General features: G+C 40.1%; 1 protein-coding gene across 1 annotated transcript in view; it reads right to left on the bottom strand.

Annotated features, from left to right (window-relative positions):
* Positions 1 to 27,108, bottom strand: part of NPSR1 (neuropeptide S receptor 1) — a gene marked incomplete at both ends in the record, with an annotated part of 62,289 nt that overhangs the window by 32,584 nt on the left and 2,597 nt on the right. The window contains one exon of the mRNA XM_084281557.1: positions 13,188 to 13,320. Within this exon, the coding sequence (XP_084137683.1) occupies positions 13,188 to 13,320 (133 nt within the window). The remainder of the gene's footprint in view (positions 1 to 13,187; positions 13,321 to 27,108) is intronic.

The following is a 27,108-nucleotide window of genomic DNA, read 5'->3' as shown; positions in this document are numbered from 1 at the left end:
ATATGATACTTCATATTATAAAACTTGCATCATTCTTTAGGCTGGTTTTGATACCTAAGGTTAATGTCAGTGTTTGTGTGGCTGAGCTCAGTTCTCAATCCACGCAGCCTTTTGATGGATCGAGTCCTGCCTTGGTAGTTACCTCTGTCTGTTAGAAAACTGGGGCATTCTCTTCACCTTTTGTTTATCTTGCCTACTGCTGTTGTAAGCTAAGCATAAACTATACTGCCTATAAGGCCCAGGTTTTGTAGCATAAGAAGTCTTTCCAAAAATCACAGTTATAAAATATGATATCTTGGAAGACCTAAGACTTTCATACAGACAAAAAGGACCAGCCTAGCCAGTATCAAATTTCCAACAGCTGTATAAATATATTTTTTTCTCAGTTGGCATCAAGAGCTTTAAACCAAATAACAATTATTAACACATGATTTCCCCTTACTGGCAAATTATTTTTTTCCTACTGGCATATTAGTGGAATACACTTTTCCTTTGGTAATGAGTAAATTGTGCATGCCTTTAGATACAGTACATACTCACAGTAAGCCATCTCTTGAGTGCAATATATGTTTTGAATGTCATCACTTACAGAAAATCCATACTTGAGCTAACATGCTCTTACATTGTCCCCTAGACACAGTGTAAAACATTTCCATGTTGCTTTCCGTAAATCACTCATCCTCCAAGGCCTAAGAAGATGGCCAAAGACACTGTCCCACCCACTCTACAACCAGATCCCTGTTACCTGAGGTGCAACATGTCCAAGCAACTCAAAACTTCTGTTCCAACAGATTTTTGCTACAGAAGAGACAAAAAGTGCTTTGAGAGACATCTAAGGAATGTAAAAGGTGCCACATTTTGAAAAAAAAAAAAAAAAACAAACACATGTTTTGGCTAATTTAATGCATGGTAGGATATGGTTATTTGGGATGTACTCAATGAAAGCCATGTATGTGGTGAGGCGATGCTATTTTAGTGAACTTATCAAGCTACAAGGGCTGGCATACCCATGTGGGGAGACCTAGCCACAGTCTTCACTTACAGCCAGGTTGCAAAGGTACAGGACTCACTACTGATTTGTTCATTTTAGAGGCTTGAGTGTTTGAGATGTATGTTTTTGGAATATAATATAATGAGAGGACCCTTCAGAGAAACCAGGTTGATGTGCACCTGATGTGTTTGACACTTACTTATTAATATTAGATTAGATACTTTGCTTTGTGAAGGTTTCACATGGGTAGTTTTCTTTGCTGTATTGTCTTTTGTGCATTAAAATTTCATGAGAGTTCCTGACACAGAATCACAGAATCACAGAATTTCTAGGTTGGAAGAGACCTCAAGCTCATCAAGCAATGAGATTCACCACTGATAATTCTTTGAGACTAGAAATGCATGCACTGCACGAGTGGATTAGTGTTGTAGTATAGATTTCATGGGTCCCATGCAGCCAGTGCTGTGAGGTTTACTTCATATGGGCCTTACCATTTTGCAAGCCCAGTATTTAAAATGTGTCAGGCTTGCTGTCTGTCCACATGTGCTTCTGTCAGGAAAATCCAGAAACCTAAACTTCAATTGATTTTATAAATGAAAGAGGGAAGAGGTGACATGGCATATTACTTTTAGAGATGTGGACAAACCAAAACACTGAAGGAGTCTCATTCTTCAAGTGTTATATACAAAGCTGGCCTAAGAAGTGGTGTTACTGATTGTATTCTAGGCTAGGACCGAAAGAAAGAGTCTCTTTTGCTTTTCAGTCCTTTTAGGGGGGATTTGCTGCTGATTTCCACGAGGAAAGGCCCATGGTCTTGAAGGTCATTACATACTGAGTAAGGGCATTTATACAAGTACACCTCCTTGATTTTTAAATAGTTTCCAACTTTCATTAAGACAAACAAAAATGACTGAGAGAAGTGACATTTCTTGTATTATTTTGACTTACCAAATATGACTGGACAGAAATTTTCGTTAGGAGCAGTGTGAAATGACAATGTTTAATCCACTGTAACTTATTTTTTAGTCTTAGTAATAACATAGCAGTAACTCCAGCAATCCCATAACACTTCCAGAAAAGCATTGCTTATATTAGTTCTGTCTCTGTAGGAAAGCCATTTTCTAGGAAGAACCTCCATCCTTTCCATATGTGATACCAGTTCCTGTATTATTCCCTATCTGTGTGAGTTGGAAAGTGGAAATGGATAGAAATCAGTCCCTTATTCAAGACTGCAAAATGTCTATTTATAGAATAGCGCCATCATAACGCGTAGAGATGTGGTATTCATCTCTATAATTAAGGTTATATTAAAAACTCTATAGATAAATAGCTGCCCTGGCACATCCAGTAGATAGGTTCTGATTTTTGCTATTATTTCTTCAGTTCATAAACGACTTCAAAAAAATACACACCTGTAATTTTATTTTTATTTTTTAATAAAATATTTGTACTTTTATTTCTGTCATGTTTCTTCAGGTTCCTGGAGCTACGAAGCAGTCTCCTTGTGCTAAAAGCTCCTAATCCCCAGTTCTGGTTTGCCAGCTTTTGTCATGTTTGGATAATATTTTGCCTATTGTTCTCTGCTGCTAGTTTACAAGTAAAGAATAATCACCTTGCAAGGAAAAAAAAAAAAAATATATATATATATATATATGTTCATTATCAGTAAACTGCCAGTCTAAGAAATCAGTGTGATCTACCAACCATTTCTGCTTTTCAGTGCTGTTAACATAGTTGCTTTAGAAACAGCAAAATTCTGACTTGGAAGTTAAATGCCTGGGGGGGTTTCCAGATGTAATTTCCATTCTATTCTTATCATTCCTGTTCCTATTAAGCAGGTCTTCACCCTTTTCTCTTTCAAGGTACCAGCAGCTTATTTATGCCCTCATATTGAAAATGTCAAATAGGAGTGGAGAAATTAAGTCTACCTGCAAGGTTTTGGATTTCAAAGTTCTGTGAACCTCAATTTAACACTTCTGAAGTTTTATTTTTTTGTTTTTGGTGTGTATTAAACGTGTGCAGAAACAGAATGATGCTGCTCAAGTATGTCCATATTCACATTGCATCCTTTATTAATTTCATGCTAGTCTTTCTGCTAGTGCAGCAGGGTATGGTAGTTATCTACACTGCAAAGGTTCTAGTCCAAGTTTAGCCATGCAGCCATTGTGTTACCGCACAGGTTTGGAATAGCATTTACCACTTAAGCTACATTTTTTTCCAGACTTTACTTAAATAAATTGTCTTTTAGGCAGATGCTAGAAAAGTCTGGAGAAATTCCAGGTGGCTGTTTAGAAACATAGATGAGTGTAAAGGGAATATTCGTGTGTTTTCCATGAGGTAACATGTTGATATGCCTTGCTTTAAAAAAAAAAATATATATATATATATATATAATATATATATATTATATATATACTCATATATACTTAATATATATATACTTATATATATATACACTTATACTTTTTATCTATCTATCTATCTATATTTATATATATATATAATATATATATATACACTTATATACTGAGAAATACCTTCTCTGCAAAACTTTGTATTTGCTGATGTGAATGGAGTCAGAGCCTTTGGAGGTTTTATTCTAGCAGTGGAAGATAAGGTTCTTCATTGTCAAAGAGGAACAGTAATCTTGACACATTTGGTGATATATGAATGTCAAAGGGATTTATATAGTCAACTTCAGGGGTCTAAATTAGGACTTGAATCCTTCTGTACAGTTAGTGAAACTTAAACACAGCTCAGAGAGCTTTTCTCTATTGGCTATGGCTGGATCACAGGGAAAGCAGCTTCCTATCTTACATACCTACAGTGAGGCACCTAAAATAGATGGCATGAATAATCCCTAAAATGAAAACCAGCATGAAGGAATGCAGTAATGAAACTTAATCCACTTATCTCTATGACAGTTATGGCCCATTGTGTTTCCCAGGACTGAAGTTGAGCCTTATGTTTTCCTTTGGTCCTATTCCTCTATATGTGGCAAGTAGCTAGCGGAGCATTTTTCCTCCCTTATCCCTTCTCATAATGATGCTATTTAATGCTAAAGATGTGATGCCCCCGCCAACAGTAACTCCCTCAGGTGAAAAAGGTCACACTTTGACTCTGAGTCAAAGACCTGAAAATGTATGTTATCGCCAAAATAATCAACTATCTGGCTATAAGAGAAAGAAGGTATATGGAAATATTTGCCAAATTCACATTTCACCATGCTAAATAGAAAAGTTGCTAAGATCATAAAATGGTTATTCTTGCTATTTCTTTAAAATATTGCATGGTTACTCTAGCATGCACACTCATCCCACATTGCATTTTTGCCTTACAGCCCTCAAAATTGCTGCAGTCATCCAGGCAAACCTTTATAATCTCCAGACAGTCCTATTGGTATCAGCAGATCTGTGATGACACAGTAATTTAGCTGCACAGTGCAGGTCTCAGCACAGGATTAGCAAAATTACATTGATGGTGAAAGGGAAAAAAAGCTACTAGCAGAAGTTGGCTGAAAGGAAATGCTTTTATTTCAGCCACACAGAGGTGTAGTCAGGAACAGCATTTTTATGCAAAGTTCTGAAAAAAATGGCAGAGCCTTTCAAAATGATATAAATGGTAAATGTAGCTCTCCTATGTGGAAATCTGTAGGTGGGGTAGTGGAATGAGGTTTTGGCTGTGTGTCTGTTGAAATGAGAAGACGGTGTCTTTGTATAAAGAAAGGACATCTAAGGTTCATTCATCATTTTTTAATCCTTTCAGAAATGACTTATTACATAGGAAAAGCAAACAGAGTGGCCAAGTCTACCTTAGTTTAAATGTATGATCTGGTGTGAATTTTGAGAGAGAAGATTGTTGCCCGGTGTTCCAGTACTTTTGTTATTTCCATTGTGGGAGTATCCAAGGGCCCAGGCTTTTGGGGTGATACTTAAAGGCACTCCTGGCTGACTTAGGAACAGAGGTTTGGTGCCTGCTTGTAATTTTAAACATATATATCCACTGCAAAGGAATAATCACTTTGTCTGATATTGAATATGTATAGGCATACTGGCACTGGTTTTATTTTGTGCTTTAGAGGTAGAGGGTTTTGTAGACTAAAAACTGTTACATACATACAGTTTATATACAGAAAGGCTTACATTCTTTGAACAGGAAACCCCACCTTTACTGAAAATATGTTATGGCTCTACAAAATAAAAGTGTGTTTTTTTTTTTTTTTTTTTTTTTTAAAAAAAAGATATTTCTGTCCTGAGAGTGTTATAGTGACTGATATGCAGATGAGAAAAAGACATTTCATCTTCATTGCTAAATTTTCAGTGTCCCAGGTGGTCATGTGCAACATGAAAAAAAACAAAAGCACATTGCAATATCTTTTCCTGAAATTGGTACTGGAACTGGTGGCCACCTGGGAGAGTGCCTGCTGTCTTGCTGTCTTGCACTTTCAGAGTGGATACCATTTATATCAGTGGGCACTTTGAAAATACTGCTCTGAGCAACTACGGATGGTGAACATGCGAGCAGTCCCCTCCTGGAGCATTTTAGTACAGGATATGCATGCTGTGCATTAAGCAAATGGCTAACAAAAGGGTTAAGAGGGTTTGTTCATGAGCTACCCTTGCCTGTGAGGACATGAGAGCAATGTCTGAAGCTATGCTGCAGTGTGGCTTTTGCTACCTGTAACAGAGCTGAGGACCACTGCTCAGACACAACAGCCTGGAAAATGTTCGTTTAAGGATGTCTGCCTAGAGGTCTGTGATTGCATTAATTATAAGCCATGAATCATGGACATCTTGTTCCTGCATTTGTAAGATTAAAGTAGCCTATATAAATAACAGTCATTACAAGGTTTTTAAGTGGATGACCATTCTTGCTTCCAGTAGCAAATTTGGAGAGATCATTATCTTTATATTTCCACTAATGGGAGGGACATTTCATTCTGCTGTTAGAGATCAACACTTCAGCTTTTTTTGCATCTGTGCCAGCACTACTTTTTCCTACTGCAGTGGTCTGCAATTGACAGAGTCAGAGCAAATGGGCATATTGTTTCCAGCCCTGGACTCTCCAGTGAGCAATTAAGAAGGTATCTAAAAATACAGTCAGAGAGCAGGAGGCAAAATTTAGAGGCCACAGGCTTTGGTCAGGGCTGGTTAAAAACACTTTGACTTTGATTCAGAATTGGAAGGAAAAACAGAATTAGTTTTCAGCAAATTTACAGCATGTTTCTACACTCTCAAGGAGTGTTCCACCTCTACAAAAGCCACCCTGCAGGGTATTAACTAGCCTGCTTTTCAGAGTACCATATTCTAGAACAAAACTCTGGCTACTGAGTCAAGATCAGCTCCATCACTGTTTCTTTACCTTTCCTAGCATGCTTCCTTGACTCTGATTCTCTTACCTATCTACTTAGAAAGCAAATGCAATCCAGCTGCTTTGCACCTCAGTACTACTGCCAGTCATCCAAAGTCACCTTCTTCCACCTGTCTTGTGGGAGTACAAGATCTTTTCAGAGAAAGTTCATTCTGCGCCAAAGGCAGTTTCTTTTACTTTAAAGGAAACTTGCAAGGAAGTTGTATAACTAGGCCGTTTGTTGCTATTATATATTTCATTGTTTTTCCGACACTAGTAGTCTGGATTAGAGCAGTATATTTTCAGGATGCCAAGTTTTGTCTGCCAGACCTCTAGCCTCATAATTTCACCTCTGAAACATGGGATCATCTTTGTTTTCTGTGACAATTTTCCTTTGTATGACCAAAAAAGGTGAAATGAAGGTCTATATTCTCCCTAAGAGACTGTCTTCTCCTTCATACAAAGCTGCTTTCTGTCTCTCACTTTTGGTGCTAAAGCTCACTTTTGGTTTCCTTGCCTAACTTCTGAGGATATTCTGCTTTTTACCCCATCTAATTGAGGACTGGGTTTGGAGATATCAGAATAGATACACATACAGAAATATTCCTGGCTGTCCACAAAAGAAACCTAAGAGTATAGTAAAACTGGAATTGTGTAGCATCAATGCCCAAGATGACTTATTATGATCTAGGGTACTATGACTCGTCTTCAGATCTTATTTAGAAATCAAAGGAGAATATGAGTTTTTGCTAGGTGGCACTGAATTGCCAGGACTAGCAATGGATATCCAATATGGTTTTCCATGTGCTACTATGAGGTGTTGCATGTGATGACGCCACCACATTTATCTTATCCTGCATTATGTCTCAGCTTGGGGGGAGGGGAGGTAACTTCTTCCAAATCTTCTTTTCAACAGGTAGAATACTTTCTTAACATAAAAGACAACACCAACAAAAAACAACAGACACCTCTAATTTTTACTCAGTCTTCATGTTTTTCCAAAAATACAAGCAGAAAATAGAGGTGTGGAAAGAGGAGAAAGCCACAAAATTCTGGGGATTGCTGGAATAAACTGTCTTTCAGTTCATCATTCTGCATTTTGTTTCTGTATCTTGGTTAGGCAATCATATAAATCAGTGGCAAGGTCTAGCCAAGACCCAGTTGGCAAGGTGTAAGTTTTCCAGTATTACTGGGAACTGAATGGGCTCTTTGGCTGCCAAAAGTCCACCTCCAATAATGAGACTTGCTGAGTTAGAAACTAATTGGCTCTATGCAATTAACTTCCAATATTCATTATCATTGTGATACCTAAGGTACTTGTAAAACTGATGATTTTATACTCAAGATTTCTCTGAAGTGAGGAAATATTGCAAGTACCATTTTCCAGATGAAAAGCTGAAACAGTGAGAATTATCTGTTAATATGGTTCTATATGTTAATTTTTTTAATGGTGCTATTATATTAAGTTTTTGTACACATCAGGAAGTAACAAGTCATCTTCATTCTTTCAACTCACAATGACTAGGAAGGAATCCTAAAGGAGGAAAGGTACAGCCCATTAAAGTTGCCAGTGCCACAGTAGATTTAGTGTAGTTTTATTACCCAAGGCCTCCTGAGGAGGTCATATTTGGAGATTAGGCAGATGGACAAATTAGAAAAAAAAAAAGGAGGAGAAGGAGAAGGAGAAGGAGAAGGAGAATGAGAAAGGAGAAGGAGAAGGAGAATGAGAAAGGAGAAGGAGAAGGAGAAGGAGAAGGAGAAGGAGAAGGAGAAGGAGAAGGAGAAGGAGAAGGAGAAGGAGAAGGAGAAGGAGAAGGAGAAGGAGAAGGAGAAGGAGAAGGAGAAGGAGAAGGAGAAGGAGAAGGAGAAGGAGAAGGAGAAGGAGAAGCCAATGTGTTTCTTCATGTTTAGCCATTATAATAGTCTAACTTAGTGTAGGTAAGTTGGCAGACTCTGCCTTCAGTCGTCTTAACCAAAGCTATTACAGAATTCAGTGGCTAAGCAGCACAGAAATGAAATAATTCCTACTTCAGAAGGGTCCATATCCATGTAATCCTCCTGTAGCAGATTTTTGGTGTACTGCCTTTTTACTAAACACTAAACAAAATGAGTGCATTTTCTTAAGGACCAAGACCACCTTCTGTGGTCCAATTTCCTGGAAGCAAACAAAGAATGTAGAAGTGATGTAAGGAGACACTTTTAAAAATACTTTTTTTTTTTTTTTTTTTTTTTTTTTCCAGTCATTCTCAAGTCATCCTTTAGGATTTGGCATTTATACCACAACTTAGACTAGTTAAATATTTTTTCAGGTCTTTTATTTTTCTGCATATATGTATGTGACAATAAAAGTTAGCTGACATTCTTTTTACTTTCTTTCTTCATTACAACCATAACAATACCTAAATGAGCATGTATTCCCAGTTAAGTTTATTGGCTTAGGGCTTAAAGTTAAGCACATGGTGAAGTGCGTACTTGTATTTTTATCCCCAGTAATGAACAGAATTCAATATCATTCCTAAGGTACTGACTTCTTAATTATGGGGCTGGAGAAATCTTATAGAATTAATGGTCATGACATTTCCAACTCCAATTTTCCTGATTTTAACTTGGGGGGGAAAATGAAAAAAAGAAAAAAAAAAAAAACAAACAATCCCCATCCCCAACAACAAACCCCCAAAAAACTATACATAGACATGTACACTTTTGGTCATTAAAAAAAAAATAATTAAATACGTTCCTCTGTCACTAGTAGTTGGATGAAGGATATTGAACAATTAAATACTTTTTTTTACCGGAGGTTTTTGCATGCCTTGATGAGTTTTAGAATTGGTCAAATAATAACATTTTTTATTGAACGGACTGTTTAGCCAATATATTACTATCTCATGTTACTCAAATAACTGAGTTGTTAATAGAAAAATATATATTCTCTTGTCAGCTGCTTTTACATTTTGAGAGTAGGGATAAGGAGGCCTTCTTTTGGTAGATCTGGGGGAAGTGATCTAACTGGATAGAATACAATCTTATTTCACGTGAAAATTTCCAGCATGATTTCCAGCATGTCCACAGTGTCGCTTGTTGGTCTGTCAGACCCTACTCTTTGTTCTTGAACCACTTGGTGAATTCAGTCAGGGGCAAAAATCTTAAAGCCACCAAGGGTCTGTAAGGTACATGAAATGGCATCAGGTAGAGGGAGATAAGAGAGGTTTCCTGCCAGTAGAGATAGCTATGCCATGAGCATAAGTTGTGTTAAACTCATAAGAAATCTATTTGGGAAAAAGTGTTTAGAAATACCCTTCCAACAGGGTAATCTTCAAAGTTTACACTTTCTGAGAAACTAAATTGCCTTGGAGATAGAAATCTGCAGGAAACATACCTTTAGTTTTAATCTTCACAGAAGAACTTGTTTCTAAGAAAAACATTTGGGGGAGGAGGGGATAGGAGACATATACCCAAAAGCAAGCTGAACACAAGACAAACATGGCAATATTCTTTTTTGTTAAATTAGCTGATGCTGAGTGATTAGTACTATTGTTCAACTCAGCTGTTAACTCTTAGCTGATTTCCTAGTGCTTAATTTCCAGATAATTTCAAAGAGATTTATGCATGATCTGAGAGTTAAACACAGATTTAAATGCAGTACTGACACAGGCATTGTATAAGCATATATTTAATATGAAATATACTCTGAATCCAGGCTTCAGCAATATCTTTATGCTGAAGTGGAAGATATTACTCATATACCTATAGATCCCTGCATCCACCTGCACCATGTTGAATTGCAGTGTAGTGAGGGATTAAGTACGTGTCTTATCTGTGAATTTGCCAAGTGGGTGAGACCATTGACTTCTGGTGGTATTGAAAGAAGCCTCAATCAGTTAGTTGCTTCTCTTCTGCATCTGGCTTGGCGATGAGTCAAGAAGAACAACAGTGCACATTTCCTATTCATGTATTATGTATAATTTGCTTTGAATACCTTGTTTATTCTAACACAAAGGCTATATTTTAATTTTATATTAGTACTGTATTAGTAGGAAGACATGAGAATTAAGTATGTTATTCAAGTATCGAGCCACAGATTAATAGAAAAGAAATTTTTAAATGGCTTTGAAATGCCTGCATTGATAAAGCTATATCCATTATTCTTCTCTCTTGCTACTAGGGCAGAAATAATAAATATTTTAACAATCCAAAAATAGATGGAAGTAGTAAGATTGAGTAAGCAGAAACTGTTTGCCAGGAGATTAGGCTTTAGTTGGTAGGATTTAAATACGCCTGGCATATCAAAGCAATGTGACAAGCCAGTATTTTCATAATATTCTGTGTCTACCTCATAACTTGTTGTGAAAGGCTGATGACTGTTGCCAGCTTGCTTTTCTCTTATTAATATTTTTGAAGATAAGAAAGTGAAATAGCTCCATTTCAGGAATTAAGTCATTTCTTTGTGCCAAATTACTGACAGAAACTCTTGGTGAGGGAAGATAAATTAGAGGTCTGACTGCTGTGCCACAAAAAAAGAAGTCAACATTGCCTGAAAGGAATCTTGCTCTTCAAGGTGGTGTTAACTCTTTTCACATTGCAGATGTGAATGTCAAGTGGGTTTTCTGCTGTGAATTCGTATAATAAGAAATAGATCAGACCATTGAACTCAGGCACTGTTGTAGTCTGATTTTGAAAGCCAGGGATAAATTTAGGAAAGGGGAAGTCAGAAGAACCAGCAAGTTTAACATGCAGACCTTAGTCAATATGGTAACATAAGCTATAGAACATTATGTGCTACCCACCTCTAATGGGATATTTACCTTCTTGTCTTTGTCATTAGTTATTGCAGCTTCCTCAAAACAACACTTGCAATCCCCTCCCCTCCCATCACGCAGACTGTATTCAAATCCCCAGCAAATAGCTCTCCATCCACGTCCACTTAACTCAAAAAATTAGCCTTTCTTATGGGTCCGAAACTCCTGCTGAGGTCCTTACCCAGTACAGCAACAACAGTAGTCTCCTGGTACACCTCACATAGACCAACTTTCTCCTGATCAGTCCTGGCCAAGACACTTCTGTCTGCTTCTTGCATTATTCCTTTGACCTACACACCCGTGTTGTAATGCTGGTTCTTCATCTGCTGCAGAAAATACATGTGTTTTCTTACTCAGACAGAGCACTTTGCTGTTTATTTGATCTCTTCCTATAAAGAACCATCTCCTATTACCACATTGACCTGTGCATTTGCTCTGGCAGCGAGACTGGCCCTTGTGCATTCTGTGTGATGGACACATGGGGCCATTTTCCACTCATCTCACTTACAAAACCTTTCTCAGGGCAGTTGTCCCCACTACTCTGTTCTCTGATGCCATCAGTTAGAAAGTGGACAGTGTCCATCTGAGGTTTCAGATACTCTTCTGCTCTTGTCCCATGTTACTGCTTGTCTGGTTACTTTTTACCATCTTCTTTATATTCACCTGGCATTGGGCTATTTAAACTCATATAGACACACATGATCTGTGACTGCAGCTTTCAAAGTGTGCTGTGAGACTGTGTCAACATATATCATCTGATGGCAAATACCACTGGCACATGAAGGAAGTGACATGGAAGTCACAACCAAGATAAGAAGTGAAACTTTTTATTACAGATGAACACAAAACCCATCAGCTCTTTTGAAAAGGAGTCACTGCAAACCTTCATCTCCTCATCTTGAACTAATTCTTACATTGCCTGTAGTTATGGGTCAGTCCTTCTGCATCACTTTGCACAACTTGTTGTAACTGTTTCAGGTGAAAGCTGTTCTTCAAATAAGACAAGGCCCTGGATAGGCATGGTTGAGACCACGGGCAGGAGTTCATTTACTTGTGAAGAACATGTTAAAAATTGGGGAGTGTAGTCCTTTTCTTTTCCAGTTTAAATAGATACAACAGACATCAAAAGAGGACTCAAAATTGCTGGGAACACATGTATTAAATAGCTGTTTACTGGATGTTGCTATAATTCCTACCATATCTTACCAAAAAAAAAAAAATCAACAGAAAAAATATAAATATATGCTATATACACAACCAAAGCAACACAGCTGTCTTGTAAGCAGGGATTAGTAGCAAGACACTGTTATAGAAACAGTACACATTTTCCCTCGGGAAACTGTTAAAACCCCATAAATTCAGCCCATTCAAGGCCACAGAGAAACAGTGTTCTGCTTATGCTCGTTTCCATTTCTAGTTGCTGAGATCGATAGTTTACAAACCAGGTTTCTATACATTCTCCATTACATTTGAAAACTACAAAGGTATTGGATCAGAATCCTTATTCCCACTGCAAAAAAAAAAGAACTGACCCAAATGCATTCCTCTCCACATTTACATTTTTCTTTCTCCCTTACTTGGTTAAACCAGACTACAGGAAGTTTTTTTCACTCTTTAATGCAAGTGCATAATTGATGGAGCAACACTGTAATGAAGTACTTTAGAAAGGGTTTTAGCAGAAAAACACCAGAGATTCATCTTAAACTAGTTTAATCTAAACAGTTCCATGACAACAGCTGGGGACATAACTTCTGGGACATGTGGATGCAAATTCATACTGGAAGATAAGATTCAGTGAAATAAATGAGTTGCAGCTGCTGTGTCTGACACAGACACTACTATATCTAGCAACATCTTTTTAGATCAGAGGCAGACTGAGCCCTAAGATAAGCAGCTATCCATCTGTCTCATGGCAAACTGCAGCTGGATGTTAGGTGGCAACTGAATTCTTCACCATTCAACTTGCATTTTCTTATTAATGCAAGACCTTTTTGTAATTTTTCATACCAATTCTGCACAGTTCAGATGCCCCATTCCCTCCCATACACTACCTGTGATTGCCAACTGTGTAACAAAGAATGTCATTCGAGATTTCCGCTTCCTCCTCCATGTAGAGAAGAGCACAATGGCATTTCCAGCAATTGTGACAATAAAGAGGATCCAAAGAGTTACCAGCTGCTCTGTCTGCATTAGAAAAAAGAAAATAAAAAATCATACAAGTAGGTGAGTGGGTAGTGACTACAGTTAAGCCAGTCAGTTAACCTAGGACAAATGAGATAAGAAGAATTAATATATAAATGCATATATATATATATAGTCTATTATTTTATTTGCAGTGCCTGCATATTACTTCTGTATTCACAAAGCCACTATCAGTATTTATGTTCTGCACTAGATGCTAAAATGAGAGGCAGTTTTCTCGTGTTGCTCCAACAAGCTGTGAAATAACCAACTGCCTTACTTTGTAAGGAATATTGATAGATGGGCTCCTTTGGAGAAATGGGGGAAATAAATACTTCTCTTCCTCACAGCTCCAGTGAGTACGGGTCATGCACAAACCCTATAAAATTCAAACATCCACTCCATGATCTAGATGTGCACCAAGTTTGAAAAGCAAGCATGACCCACTGCAAGGAAAAGTAAAATTGCATAGCAAGCAATACGTGAGGACAAAACGTCCCCTAGTGGTAGTGTGCACAAAGAAAAGAAGTAAGAAAAACAGTTATGCGCACTCTCAAAGCATCAGGATCCTCTGGCTGCAAGAACAAAGGTGTACATATGCACGATTGCTTGTTTTGTGTGAGTGCATACACAGTTTTCTCCCCCCCTTTTGGCCTACCAAAAATGATTTTGTCTTCTCTAAATGCAGATTAGTTATTTTCCAGTGGCTATTCTGTAGGTTTCCTCTAGATGTGTGAGACTGCAAAGTTCGTTTTCTCCATATCAGCCAGCCAGCTTTGAGAAGCACTGAGTCTGGTGAGCATGGGGTCAGCTTGGAGAAAATACTCTGTATTTCTGCAAAATTGTCATTTACAAAACCTCTCTTGTGTAATGCATGTAGTGTCATGGAGGAAGATGGTTCTGCTGCTCTTCTGAAGGCACTTTTCACAGCAACAGTTTGGAGGGCACAGAACAGGGGAATGCAGTAAAAAAAATCCTGAAGTATCCAGCAGCAATAATATATACATTATTATTATAGTCAGTGAGAGAAAAAATACACATATGGCTCAGTAGAACCAGTAGCCAGCATCCATAGTCCCTCATTTACTGGAAAGCAAGCTGTGGCCCATGCTCCTCAGCCACCTTTGTTCCAGGTAGGTGGTGATGGTATCCTGTGAGTTATGTGGGTGTGAGGGAAAGGCAAGATGCAGTGCATGAGCAATTCAAGGCTGCGCTCTCTAAACCCAGGGATTAGTCTAAGTGCACAGTGAAGGCTGTGTTTAGATGGTTTCACTTTTCCCAGCATGATAACTTTGTCAGTATAATCTGCCATTAGGGCCACCTCACCGAACTTTAAAGCTCTAAAGAGAGACAGCTACTCTAAATGGCTTTTGTAGTCTGAGTAATGGCCGTATCTCAGGCATGAGTCATCATCCATCTCACCTACCCTGGGATGGCCTGTCTCCACTGATTATAGAATCATAGAATCATAGAATATCCTGAGTTGGAAGGGACCCTCAAGGATCATCAAGTCCAACTCTTGACACTGCACAGGTCTACCCAAAAGTTCAGACCATGTGACTAAGTGCACAGTCCAATCTCCTCTTAAATTCAGACAGGCTCGGTGCAGTGACCACTTCCCTGGGGAGCCTGTTCCAGTGTGCAACCACCCTCTCTGTGAAGAACCCCCTCCTGATGTCAAGCCTAAATTTCCCCTGCCTCAGCTTAACCCCGTTCCCGCGGGTCCTGTCACTGGTGTTAATGGAGAAAAGGTCTCCTGCCTCTCGACACCCCCTTACGAGGAAGTTGTAGAATGTGATGAGGTCTCCCCTCAGCCTCCTCTTCTCCAGGCTGAACAGGCCCAGTGACCTCAGCCGTTCTTTGTACGTCTTCTCCTCCAGGCCTTTCACCATCTTCGTAGCCCTCCTCTGGACACTCTCCAACAGTTTCATGTCCTTTTTATACTGTGGTGCCCAGAACTGCACACAGTACTCGAGGTGAGGCCGCACCAGCACAGAGTAGAGCGGGACAATCACCTCCCTTGACCTACTAGCGATGCCGTGCTTGATGCACCCCAGGACACGGTTGGCCCTCCTGGCTGCCAGGGCACACTGCTGGCTCATATTCAACTTGCTGTCTACCACGACCCCCAGATCCCTCTCTTCTAGGCTGCTCTCCAGCATCTCATCGCCCAGTCTGTACGTGCAGCCAGGGTTTCCCCGTCCCAGGTGCAGGACCCGGCACTTGCTCTTATTGAACTTCATGCGGTTGGTGATCGCCCAGCTCTCCAACCTATCCAGATCCCTCTGCAAGGCCTTTCCACCCTCATTCGAGTCCACAACTCCTCCAAGTTTGGTGTCATCAGCAAACTTGCTCAAAATACCTTCTATTCCTACATCCAGATCGTTTATAAAAATATTGAAAAGTACCGGCCCTAAAATGGAGCCTTGAGGGACCCCACTGGTGACTGCCCACCAGCCTGACGCAGCCCCATTTACCCCTTTGGGCCCTGCCCGTTAGCCAATTGCTCACCCATCGTATGATGTTTTTATTTAGCTGTATGGTGGACATTTTGTCCAGCAGGATCCTATGGGAAACTGTGTCAAAAGCCTTGCTGAAGTCCAAAAAAATCACATCAGCTGGTTTCCCTTGGTCCACCATACGGGTGATCTTATCATAAAAGGAAATCAGGTTAGTTAGGCAGGACCTACCCTTCACAAACCCATGCTGGCTGGGACCAATGACTGCTTTGTCCCCCAGGTGCGCCTCAATAAGTTCGAGAACCATCTTCTCCATGATTTTACCAGGCACTGATGTGAGACTGACAGGCCTGTAATTGCTAGGGTCTTCTTTCTGACCCTTCTTGAAAATCGGCACAACATTTGCCAGCTTCCAGTCTACCGGGACCTCTCCAAATTCCCAGGATCGTTGAAAAATAATTGAGAGAGGTTCCGCGATGACGTCCGCCAGCTCTTTCAGCACCCGGGCATGAATCCCATCCGGACCCATGGACTTGTAGGGATCCAGGTGGAGTAGCAAATCCCGCACACGTTCGGGGTCGGTTGGGAGTTTGTCATCCCCACCGTCCCGGTCCTCCAGCTCAGGGCACCCTGGGTCCCGAAGCCCATCATCGGCATTGAAGACAGAGGCAAAGAAGGCGTTAAGTGTCTCTGCTCTGCCTATGTCATTGTCTGTGAGGAGACCTTCCCTATCAAGGAGTGGCCCTATGTATTCTTTAGTTCTCCTTTTTCCATTCACATATCTAAAAAAACCCTTTTTATTTTCTCTCACAGACACAGCCAGCTTCAACTCTAGGTGTGCTTTGGCCACACGAATTTTCTCCCTACAAACACGAACAGCATCCCTGTATTCTTTCCATGACACCTGGTCCTCCTTCCAGTAACGAAACACTCTCTGTTTCCGCCTAATCTCCATTAGAATGTTCCTGGTCAGCCACACCGGCCTCCTGCCCCGCCTGCCTGACTTGCGATATTTAGGAATTGCCTGATCTTGTGCTTCTAGGAGGCATCGCTTAAAGAATGACCAGCACTGGTGGACATCGAGGCCTTCAAGAGCAGTTTCCCAGGGGACCTTGCTGACTAGTTCCCTGAGCAGCCTGAAGTCCGCTTTCCCCATATCTAGGGATGAGGTTTTGGTGGCACTTTTCCTTCTGTCACCGTAAATTTTGAACTCAACCACTTCATGGTCACTATGACCAAGGCGGCCACCAATCACCACATCACCCACCAGACCCTCTCTGTTTTCTAGCAACAGGTCTAGGAGGGCACCTTTCCTAGTTGGCTCCGTTAGCACCTGCACCAAGAAGTTATCATCTAGGTGCTTCATGAACTTCCTGGACTTGCTCGTGTCAGCCGTGTGGCACTCCCAGTTAACGTCTGGCAAGTTGAAGTCCCCCATAAGGACAAGGGGAGTTAATCTCGAGACCTCTCTTAGTTCTGTAAAGAATAATTTATCAGCGCTATCGTCCTGGCCAGGCGGTCTGTAATAGACTCCCACAACAACATCCCCTTTATTCGTTCATCCCTTGATCCTTACCCAGAGGCTCTCAACTTTGCCATTGCCGACCTGAAGTTCCACACAGTCCAGCCCCTGCTTCACATACATCGCCACCCCACCACCTCGCCTACCCTGCCTGTCCCTCCTGAAGAGCCTGTAACCATCTATCGCAACACCCCAGTCACAGGACTCATCCCACCAGGTTTCACTTACGCCGATGATGTCGTAGTTGCGGGACTGGGCCAGGACTTCTAGCTCATCCATTTTATTCCTCATACTGCGTGCGTTCGTGTAGAAGCACTTCAGATGCGTCTCCTTACACTCAGCACCTTGTGGATCTGACCGAAGGATCTCACTGGCACACAGCCCCTCTGATTCTAGTGTACCATCCCTTAGGTCTTCACCGGCGTGCCTGGTTTTAGCCCCTTCCCCCTTCGACTCTAGTTTAAAGCCCTATCTATCAGCCCTGCCAACTCCTGACCAAAGATCCTTACCCCTCTCCGAGAGAGGCGCATCCCATCTGGTGCCATCAGGCCCGGTGTAGCATAGACCTTCCCGTGATCAAAGAACCCAAAGTTCTGCCGGTCACACCAGTCTCGAAGCCACGAGTTTATGTGAACAGCACGCCTTTCAGCTTTGATCCCCCCTATCGGAAGGACAGAGGCAAACACAACCTGCGCCCCTGATCCTCTAAGTAGTCGCCCCAAATCCCTAAAGTCTCTTTTGATTGCCTTTGGACTTCTCGTTGCTACTTCATCGCTACCAGCCTGAAAGACCAGTAGCGGGTAGTAGTCAGTGGGCCGTAGCAGGCGCTTGGCTTTCTTGGCAAAGTCTCTCACCCGAGCCCCAGGGAGGCAACAGACTTCTCTGCGGGTTGGGTCCGGTCGGCATATCGGTCCCTCTGTCCCTTTCAGAAGGGAGCCCCCCATAACAATAACCCTTCTTTCTTTTTTGAAGGTTGATGTGGCAATGCGATGTGTAGGTCGCCTTGTCTTAGGCGCCCCCTCCAACTGGGACGGGTTTTTATCTACTTTGTCATTCAGATTGTCTTGTTCTAGTCCTTCATATCGATTATTTAAGGGTAGATGAGAAGGTGAGGTGGGCAGAGAGAGGGCTCGCCTACCACCCCGAATATATTATAGACTCACCTACATAAGACAACCAGTGAGGGCTGAATGCTTAACTTTTCGATGAAGAAACAAACAAAAAAAAAGCACCCCTTTTTCATGTCTGCATGTCCCCTTTCAAAACAATCGGGACAGCAATGGTGAAATTATGCTTATACACTTTGTGTTGTACGGAAATTGGAAGGGGGTATATATTTGGAAGGTAAATACAGAAACAAGCAATCAAACAAACAAAACCTAAGATTTTATATCACATTTGTCCTTGAAATCAACATGTTCTCCTCAGGGTTTGGTTTGTCTTTTCTATTTCAAAACAGATCTTTAACGTGTGAAGATCTATGGGACAAGACTTGCTCCCATTTTCTGTGATATAAAGTCAGGAGAACATTTTCTTGAAAGAAATTCAGTATTCTTATAGTATACTGATAAGGGTATGTATATATATATATATATAAATATAAATATATATTTATATATAAATATATATATATTTATATTTATATATAAATATATAAATATATATATATATATATATATATATTTATACTGATAAACAACTACCACCACCAGGAGACCAACACAAGCGTCATTTTTTTCTGGTCTGACCCCTCCGCTGTACCCAGCTGCTGTACTATGTCCACTTCAGGGCACTGTGCTTCAAGAGAGGCATAGGGCGATGAGGTGACAGCATTCTAGAGGATATAGCCAGGCAAAAATACTGACTGAATTAAATTACTTAATCTAGGAAAGAGCTGACTGCAGGAAAAGACAAGCATAGCCTTTAAGACACAAAAATACTGCTGTTAAAAAAAAAAAGGGGGGGGTGGGGGGTGGGAAGGGAGATTATCTCTTCAGATTCACTGCTTATTGGCCAAAATCAGTGAACCAAAATTAATTTAAAATTTTTTGACTTACAAATTACTTGAATTGATTGAGTCAGTGAAACCTTCATCTATGAAAGCCTTAAAAGTAAGCCTTAGGTTTGAGTTATAGCTGATTGATCCCTAACTTCAGTGCAGCTGCACTTTCTATAATTCTGTTTTATTCATCACAATGAGGTTGCTTAAACATAGAGGTTTCATTTCATGCCATGTTTGTTCATCAAGCAAAAATTCTCTTTTTGTAACAACCTTCAGCAAGGTGATTTAAAAAAATGCAAAAAAAAAAAAAAAACAACAAACAAACAACAAAACAAACAAACAAACAAACAAAAAAAACCCCACATTATTTAATAATATCTCACACAGACACCAAAGGTATTTTGAATAAAAAGAAAGATAATAATATCTACCAGGTCCCTTGTGTAAAAGCTTTCAGTGAGGGCTGCTTTTGCAATGGACATTATTAATTACATTACACAAGAATGCTGTGAGGGAGACTGGTGTCATCAAGTAGTACTTTTAGATTAGAAAAACTAAAAATGCTGGTGACCTGGTTAAGGTCACAGAACAAATCAAAGTCGAGAGAATTTCCTTGGCTTGATTATAAGAGTTGCATATGCTACTATTCCACAAAACTGTTGTTTGAAGCATAGAAGCGCTTGACGTCTGGAGCACATATTTGTGTTTTTCTAATTTGCTTTAAGATTAAAACCAGCTTAAGTCAATGAAGCAAGCCTCTTCATGGGAGAAATGTAAGCCAGAAAACCTGGTTGAAGAGTGTGTGCATTTTCCTTTGCTTGTAGAAGTGGTTTGTTATTTTGTCTCTGAGAAAATTTCTGAATTCATAGGCTGCAATAAGTCTAGCCTGAGGTGTATTGTGCTTTATATTTGCAACAAACTCCATCCCTAAGAGTCTTGTGTGTCATTCACTCATGGTTCATGTACCATCCCAAGGGCAGAAGGGATCCGTATGGGTTGTAGGCATTTATTTTATTATAATATGATTTATATTTTTCTTGTACCAATGACAAAATTCACCTATGAAATCTGCCTGCAGGCTCTCAGTGTTGTATCTTTGACTTACTATAGTGTAGGCGATAGTAATGGAAAGTGTTTAACACCATTCCTAATGAGACTGGCTGGTCCCTTAATGTAAGGTGAGAATGCTTATAGCAAATTCAAGTCCCCCTGACCTGTTGCCTTCCTGCTCTGTATTCTTGGTCAGTTTGGTGAAGAGGCACTGATCCCTCTTATCACAGGCGGGTAGTGACTTATGTGTCTGAGCACCTTTTTCTTGCTCGCTGGTTAAGATCTGTGAATATGCAAACAGCCTGACTGCTTACCTTTTGTTTATTTAAAAATAATGTTACAGGTGTAACCTACTGCAGCAATCATGGAGCAAAGCAAGCAATTTCACAAGGAACATGCTCTTAACATGTAAAAAGAACACATAAATCTGCTTGTTAAATTGAGGATTGTGGAACTGGTATGCTCAAGATGGTGTTCACCACTAGTAGATTGCATTGCACTTTCCTAAAGGAAAAAAAGTAAAAGTCTTTTCTCGTCCTCTGAAAAAGTCACTTTAATTACAGACCAGGTAAGCAAATGGATGACTCTAGGTTTTGCATTACTTTGATCCTGTTATAGATCTGGAGTACTGAATTTTGAATACTGAAAATACATTGGACATATTTGTTATTTTGGCTGCCTTCACTTAGGGTGGAACAAAAAAATGGGGAAGGGAAGGGAAGGGAAGGGAAGGGAAGGGAAGGGAAGGGAAGGGAAGGGAAGGGAAGGGAAGGGAAGGGAAGGGAAGGGAAGGGAAGGGAAGGGAAGGGAAGGGAAGGGAAGGGAAGGGAAGGGAAGGGAAGGGAAGGGAATTAGTTTTCCTGAGGCAGATGGGTGCAATGCATCTTGACTGATTCCACTTGGGGATTTACCATCTGTTTACCTCTAAGCTAAATTGTACTTTTGACTGTAACATTGAAAGAGATCAAAAAAAGACTGGCTCAAAAATTGGTTCAACTTCATTAAGGAGTCTAAAAGATATTGGTACAACCTCTGACACGATTCATAATTTGTAAAAAATATATATATTAAAAAAAAAAAAAAAAAAGAAAGAAAGAAAACCTCTGTTCCATACTGCCAGAATTCTCCACAGCAGAATCATAGAGGAGCTCTTGGCCTGGATGGGAAAGAGGTGAGGCTGTTTCACTGCTGCAGTCTTTTATCTAATAGGAGAAGATGGACCCAAGGGAATGGAATGAAGCTGCAGCAGGGAAGGTTCAGGCTGGATATTAGGAAAAGATTCTTCACCGAGAGAGTGGTCAGGTACTGGAACAGGCTACCCAGTGCAGTGGTCATGGCACAGAGCCTGTCAGAGTTCAAGAAATGTTTGGACAACACTCTCAAGCATAGGGATTGATTTTGGGGGGTTGCTGTGTGGAGCCAGAAGCTGGATTCTATGATCTTTGTGGGTAACAGACAACCAGGTATATTCTTCGTTTCTAAGATGGAATTCATAATGAGAAGCAACAGATGGGAGATTTGTTGAATGTGTTCCTGTTTGGACACAGGACATTTTGATTAGATATTAGGAAAAAAAAATTCAACATGGGAGTAGTGAAATACTGGAGTTGGAGAACAGGGAAGCTATGGGATTTCCATCTCTGAAGATAGTCAGAACATGAATGGACACCAGAGCAAGCTGGTATTGTTTGAATTATCTTTTGAGTGGTCAGCCTAGGAGACCTTCAGAAGTCCCTCCCAACTTGAATTATGCACACACAAATATGCATAAGGCCTATTTTCTTAAGGAATATACTTAAAACTGAAGTGTTTTAAGGCAGACGTATTCAGATGGTAGTTTTGCACAAGTTCTATATTATTTATTGTATCATAGAAACATAACTCAAATCTTTGTGGAAATTTCTACGTAAATTAAAAGTCACCCTGCAAATCAGTTGTAAAGCTATTGGCACAGGAAGGACACAAATATCTTAGTCTTAGGGAAAGCAGTATTAGGTGGCATTTAGTTAAACCTTATGCAGAAGTCTGAGATGAAGAATTTCAGCTAGGATGTGACCATCCTAAACAATGAGCTGTCAAAAGTAAAGTGTGATGACATTAAAGTGCCCATAACTATTTTTGTGTTTACCTACACACAATATAAAGGTTCTTTAAGAGATAAAAAAAGAACAAACTTGGTTAAAGTGCCAACTGGAAATATCCATCTGTCTTCTTATGTTGAAACTTTCAACACAAGTTAGGTTGTGAAAAGAACAACAGAAATCTGTTTGAAAATAAGCCTTAAGTGTGTTACATATACTTTATCTGTAGATAGCAGTTCTCACTGGCAAGAGAGAACAAAAAAAGAGTCAACAATAATTTACCAAAAGAGAGAGAACAGCAGGAATACTTAGGCTAGAAATAATCTTCATACACCAAACATTAAGCATATGAATGTGAAAGTTCAGATGATTAATTCAAACCACCTCCTAATTCTCAAGAAATATCAAAAAGAATAAAAATAAATAAAATATCAAAAAGAAGAAAAGGAAGAAGAAGAAAGGAACATCTGTGGAGAAGAAAAAGCCACAAAATAAGTGTCTGGATCACTTAATTCATTTGCAGATGGACTATGTCTCAAAAGAAAGAAACACACTAAACAACCTGGAAGATAACTGAAATCTTTTGGCCTAGTCGTCATAAGTAGCAGAAATTGTACTGGCCGTTCCTATAATATAAGTATGTTTTGAAAGAACATTTTCCATCTAGCAAGTCAAAAATGAGACAATGTCATTATAGAACACACACACAAGATGGCTCTTAAAAATTTGTGAAAGCAATTTGATTGATACAAATAAAAAGGTCTGAGAAAACTCGTGAAGATAGCAAAGTGAGAAAAGAGTCAGTTCAAAGCTGTGTTTTATATTTTTCTCTTTAAAGGTGCTTCCATTGTGACTGAATTTCAGAGGAAGACATTTGGGCAGGCAACAAACCCTCTAGGAGTTGAATTTTTTTTTTTTTGGTAGCTTGGCTTGGAACTGAGCACGATTCAAACTGCATAAATACTAGTTCAGCCTCAGGTTTGTCTCTTGGACCACTGCTTTCCCATTTAAGCCTTGGGGCAAAAAACACCCCTGACTCTGATGGACCTTGGCTATTAATTAAGAGGTTTCTCTTCAAATCCCAATGTCCCCAAGCAAGCTTAGCAAAGAAAACTCAATCTGCGTCTCACATTTCTCTGAGTCAAGCATGAGCTTTGAATTCAGCAGACGCAATGGTCATGCCTGATGGTTTTCACATCTTCTTCTGCACAGGGGCTGCTTTACTGCAATGATTTCTAACAGGATGTCTCTGTTAGCTTCCCAGCACATGGCTGTAGGTTATTCTGGCAATCCTGTGAAGTGTTGCCACATGAGGCCTTCACAGTATGTCAGAGATGCTGGCAACAGTCACTTCTCCATGTGACTTTATGCCTGGAAGAAGGGCAGAGCTAGAAAAGGACCCAAGATCATGTTTTCTGTTCTGCCAAAATCTGAGAAGCAGTTTTGCATGAGTTGGTATCAGTATGGTATTACGCTCAGTGTGTGGATGTCAATGTGGATGTCAAACCTAAAGGAAAATCTAAAATATTTTCTACATTTTAGGCTTGGGGAAACCGACTAGGTAAGGAAACCTATTCAGTAAATCAGAACATACAATCTCAAACAAAGGGGTAATTATGTGACTAAAATGACTTTCAATCCTTTTTGAAATCTGGTAATGTTATATATATATATATATATATATATATATATATATATATATATATATTTGTGAATCTCCAGTTTTAAAAAATATATTTCTTATCTCTTACTTCACCATTGCAGGTAAGGCAGGGTCACTTCAGTGGGCAACATTTAATGCATATGAATTGCTGTGATCTTTATAAGCACCAATAACAACTAAACAAGCCATCCCTAGCCTGCCCTCAAATCCTCCATAGATGTGACTTGGGTAGAGGGGAAGATTATTAGTCATTAACATATAGCAATAATTCAATTTTCCTAGCAGATGGTTCATATTTACCATTCTGCTGTGTTTTGTTACATGGATAATAAACTGGGACAGTACTGTTCAGTTATTATAGGGTGTTTGTTTGTTTGTTTGTTTGTTTTTTACCAGTTGTACTCTAGGGAGTTTCCACAGAAGTTAAATGTTTTTTTGCAAATTTTGATCTCATCAGGAAATATACATTTATCATGACGTATCTATCTATCTATTTTTTCATATAATGTTTTGGACAAGAACACATAATATTAGGTCACTCAATAGCCCATCCATAATTGTATGATCTTGATAACCCTATTAAAAACTGTGAAACACTGTTCTTTCTTAATCACAAAAAGGGGTAAGATGATTAAGTGTGCCTAATTAAAACACCTCACAAACTAAGGAAATTATTTTCTAGGTCTGATTTTATAGGAGAGGCAGACACAAACCCTATGGGCTGTGCGAACCATGAAATCAGAAGTGTGAGGGATGGTAGTATAAAACTGCTTTAATTGTCTGTCTCAGAGCTACCCAAAGCTGGGCTGTCATATAGTCAGTTCACTTTTGTGCTGCCTTTAAGCTAGTAGATGAAGCCAGCCCACCCCAGAGCATTGCAGATTTGTTTCAGAAGGTGATCGACTATTTCATTCTCAGTGTGACAGTCCAGCATTAGCATCACTCATCACAGCATATTGCGTCGGCTGTGTTAAGGAGTTCCCGACACTGTATTTGTGTAGGCTTAGTTTTCCTCCTCTCCCTCCAATGAAAGATAGCAAAGTCATTTATGAATTATTTGGTTTGCCTATTTTCCTAAAATGTATGATTGCATTTGCAGAGATTACCCCAGAAATTTGACAGCACCCATTAATATTTTTCTCTTATATATTCAAGGATAAGATGCTTTGTGCAGTCTGCTGTAAAATCAGAATGAGCAATAGTATAGGCAAATACTTTCCAGGAGATAAGAGACTCCAGCATTTGGATGAAATGATAAGGCCCCAGATTCTGGCTTAGGCTCTGAGGGCACCTGGAACTACATCCTTCTTACCTGATAGTTTTACAAAACTAGCCTATGTAAACCTTCTCTCTGCACACCGGTCTTCTCAGCTCTTTGCTGGAGGTGGTAGGTCCTGAACTTTGTAATGAACTTTATTCTCTGTGGATGATAAGTATGTGGTCTTATATTTGTGCTTACACCGGCATGGCTCTACAGTCCTGTTTAATAACTAAGCTACCTGTGCTACAACATGCAGATACTGGCAATGCTACTGGGGTGGGAGTGGGGGTGGGGGAGGACGGTCACCGTCTGTCCTTCCTGAAAAAAAGGACGGGAATTTTAATTATTCATGAAAAATCCTTTGTAATCATTTGTAGTGGATTTAACGTGCATGCTGTTTCTCCTGAGAGCTCTGATCCTTTGGTGTCCCTGCTGGGGTGATGCTGCACAACACAGGGACCGGGGTCATGGCACCAACCTCTGGCCCAGTGGTTGGGGTTCTCACCTGGCAGCGTGGGATTGGGATTCCCAGACAACTTTGTGTAAAAACAGCAAAACTCTTGTGCCTTGCTGCACAGGTGGAGACTCAGATCTACACATCAGGAAACAAAATAAGGAAAGGTACTAGATGTGGAAGGCAGGAGATGGTGGTGGGAACACAGTCCTGCCAAAGAAGAAATAATGACTAGGACTTTTCTGCATTTGAGCACCCTAACCTTTACTCAGTTGCATAAAAGTATGGCATCTCATTTACCAACAGAGTTTCTTTTAAAATAAATGAAACTACTCAGGACTGCCTAAGCTTCGGAGCTGCTGGGGGACTGGGGAGGTCCTTCCTCCAGCCTTGATGAAGACCCCTAGCCCTGTTGATCATAGGTACTCCTTTCTCAGCAGGATGCATTGCCATCCTGCAGAGATTTTGGCTTCACCCCAGGCTCTCCAAGCAGGTTTCTAGTTTGCACCTTGTGTCTCAGGTCCCTGAGAGTTGGGTATGCAGAACCAAGGGACTCCAGAAGTGGAGGGAGGCCACAGGTGTTCACACAATCTCTGATCTTTTCATTTTACTGTATTTGGTAGAGGGCAGTTGACACTTGCTTAGTTCCTTTTTACACATAGATTAAATGCATATGGGGGAGATTGTAAAGGGATGTAATGAACTCTCCTTTGGCCTGGAAAGTTGGATTTGTAATTAATACCAATTTGCACGTCTGTTCTGAATTTGGTGCTGGCACAGCCAACAGGACTTCTAGAGTTTGTGGATCAAGACAGTAAGCTACCTACATGCCTCATGTAAAGGCACCCAGGCAGAGATAAGGTCTGGGCTTTCAGCGACTCTGCCATCATGCAGCACCAAGACCTGTCTGCAGGTGAGTAGGAGCTGCTGTCTTTGCTGTGGGAAGCCCCAGCTCATCTCTCACACCCCATGACACACCTTGGTCCTCCCCTAAAGGGTACGACTGCACCCCAGCTCCAAGGCTATCATGCATGGCAGCAGACTCACATGCAGCTTTTTGGGGCAAAGCCTCATCTAGCAGCTACAGTAATGAGTACCAGAAGGGAAGTGCACATTCCTCCAAGCGGATGAAATGGTCCATTTCCCAGCAAATAAATAAAGAAAGGAAGAAAGAAGAAAGCTAATTGAACTGGCAAAATGTTTTTTAAATTGAAGCAGCACAGGATTTAGTTGTTAAATTCTGAAGTGGTGTGGAGAGAAATTAAAATGTTTCTGAAAGTGGTAGCAGGGAAGCATTCA

The sequence above is a fragment of the Netta rufina genome (genome assembly GCF_964035555.1).
Source record: "Netta rufina genome assembly, chromosome: 2".
NCBI lineage: Eukaryota > Metazoa > Chordata > Aves > Anseriformes > Anatidae > Netta > Netta rufina.
This window is presented reverse-complemented; position numbering and strand designations above follow the sequence as displayed.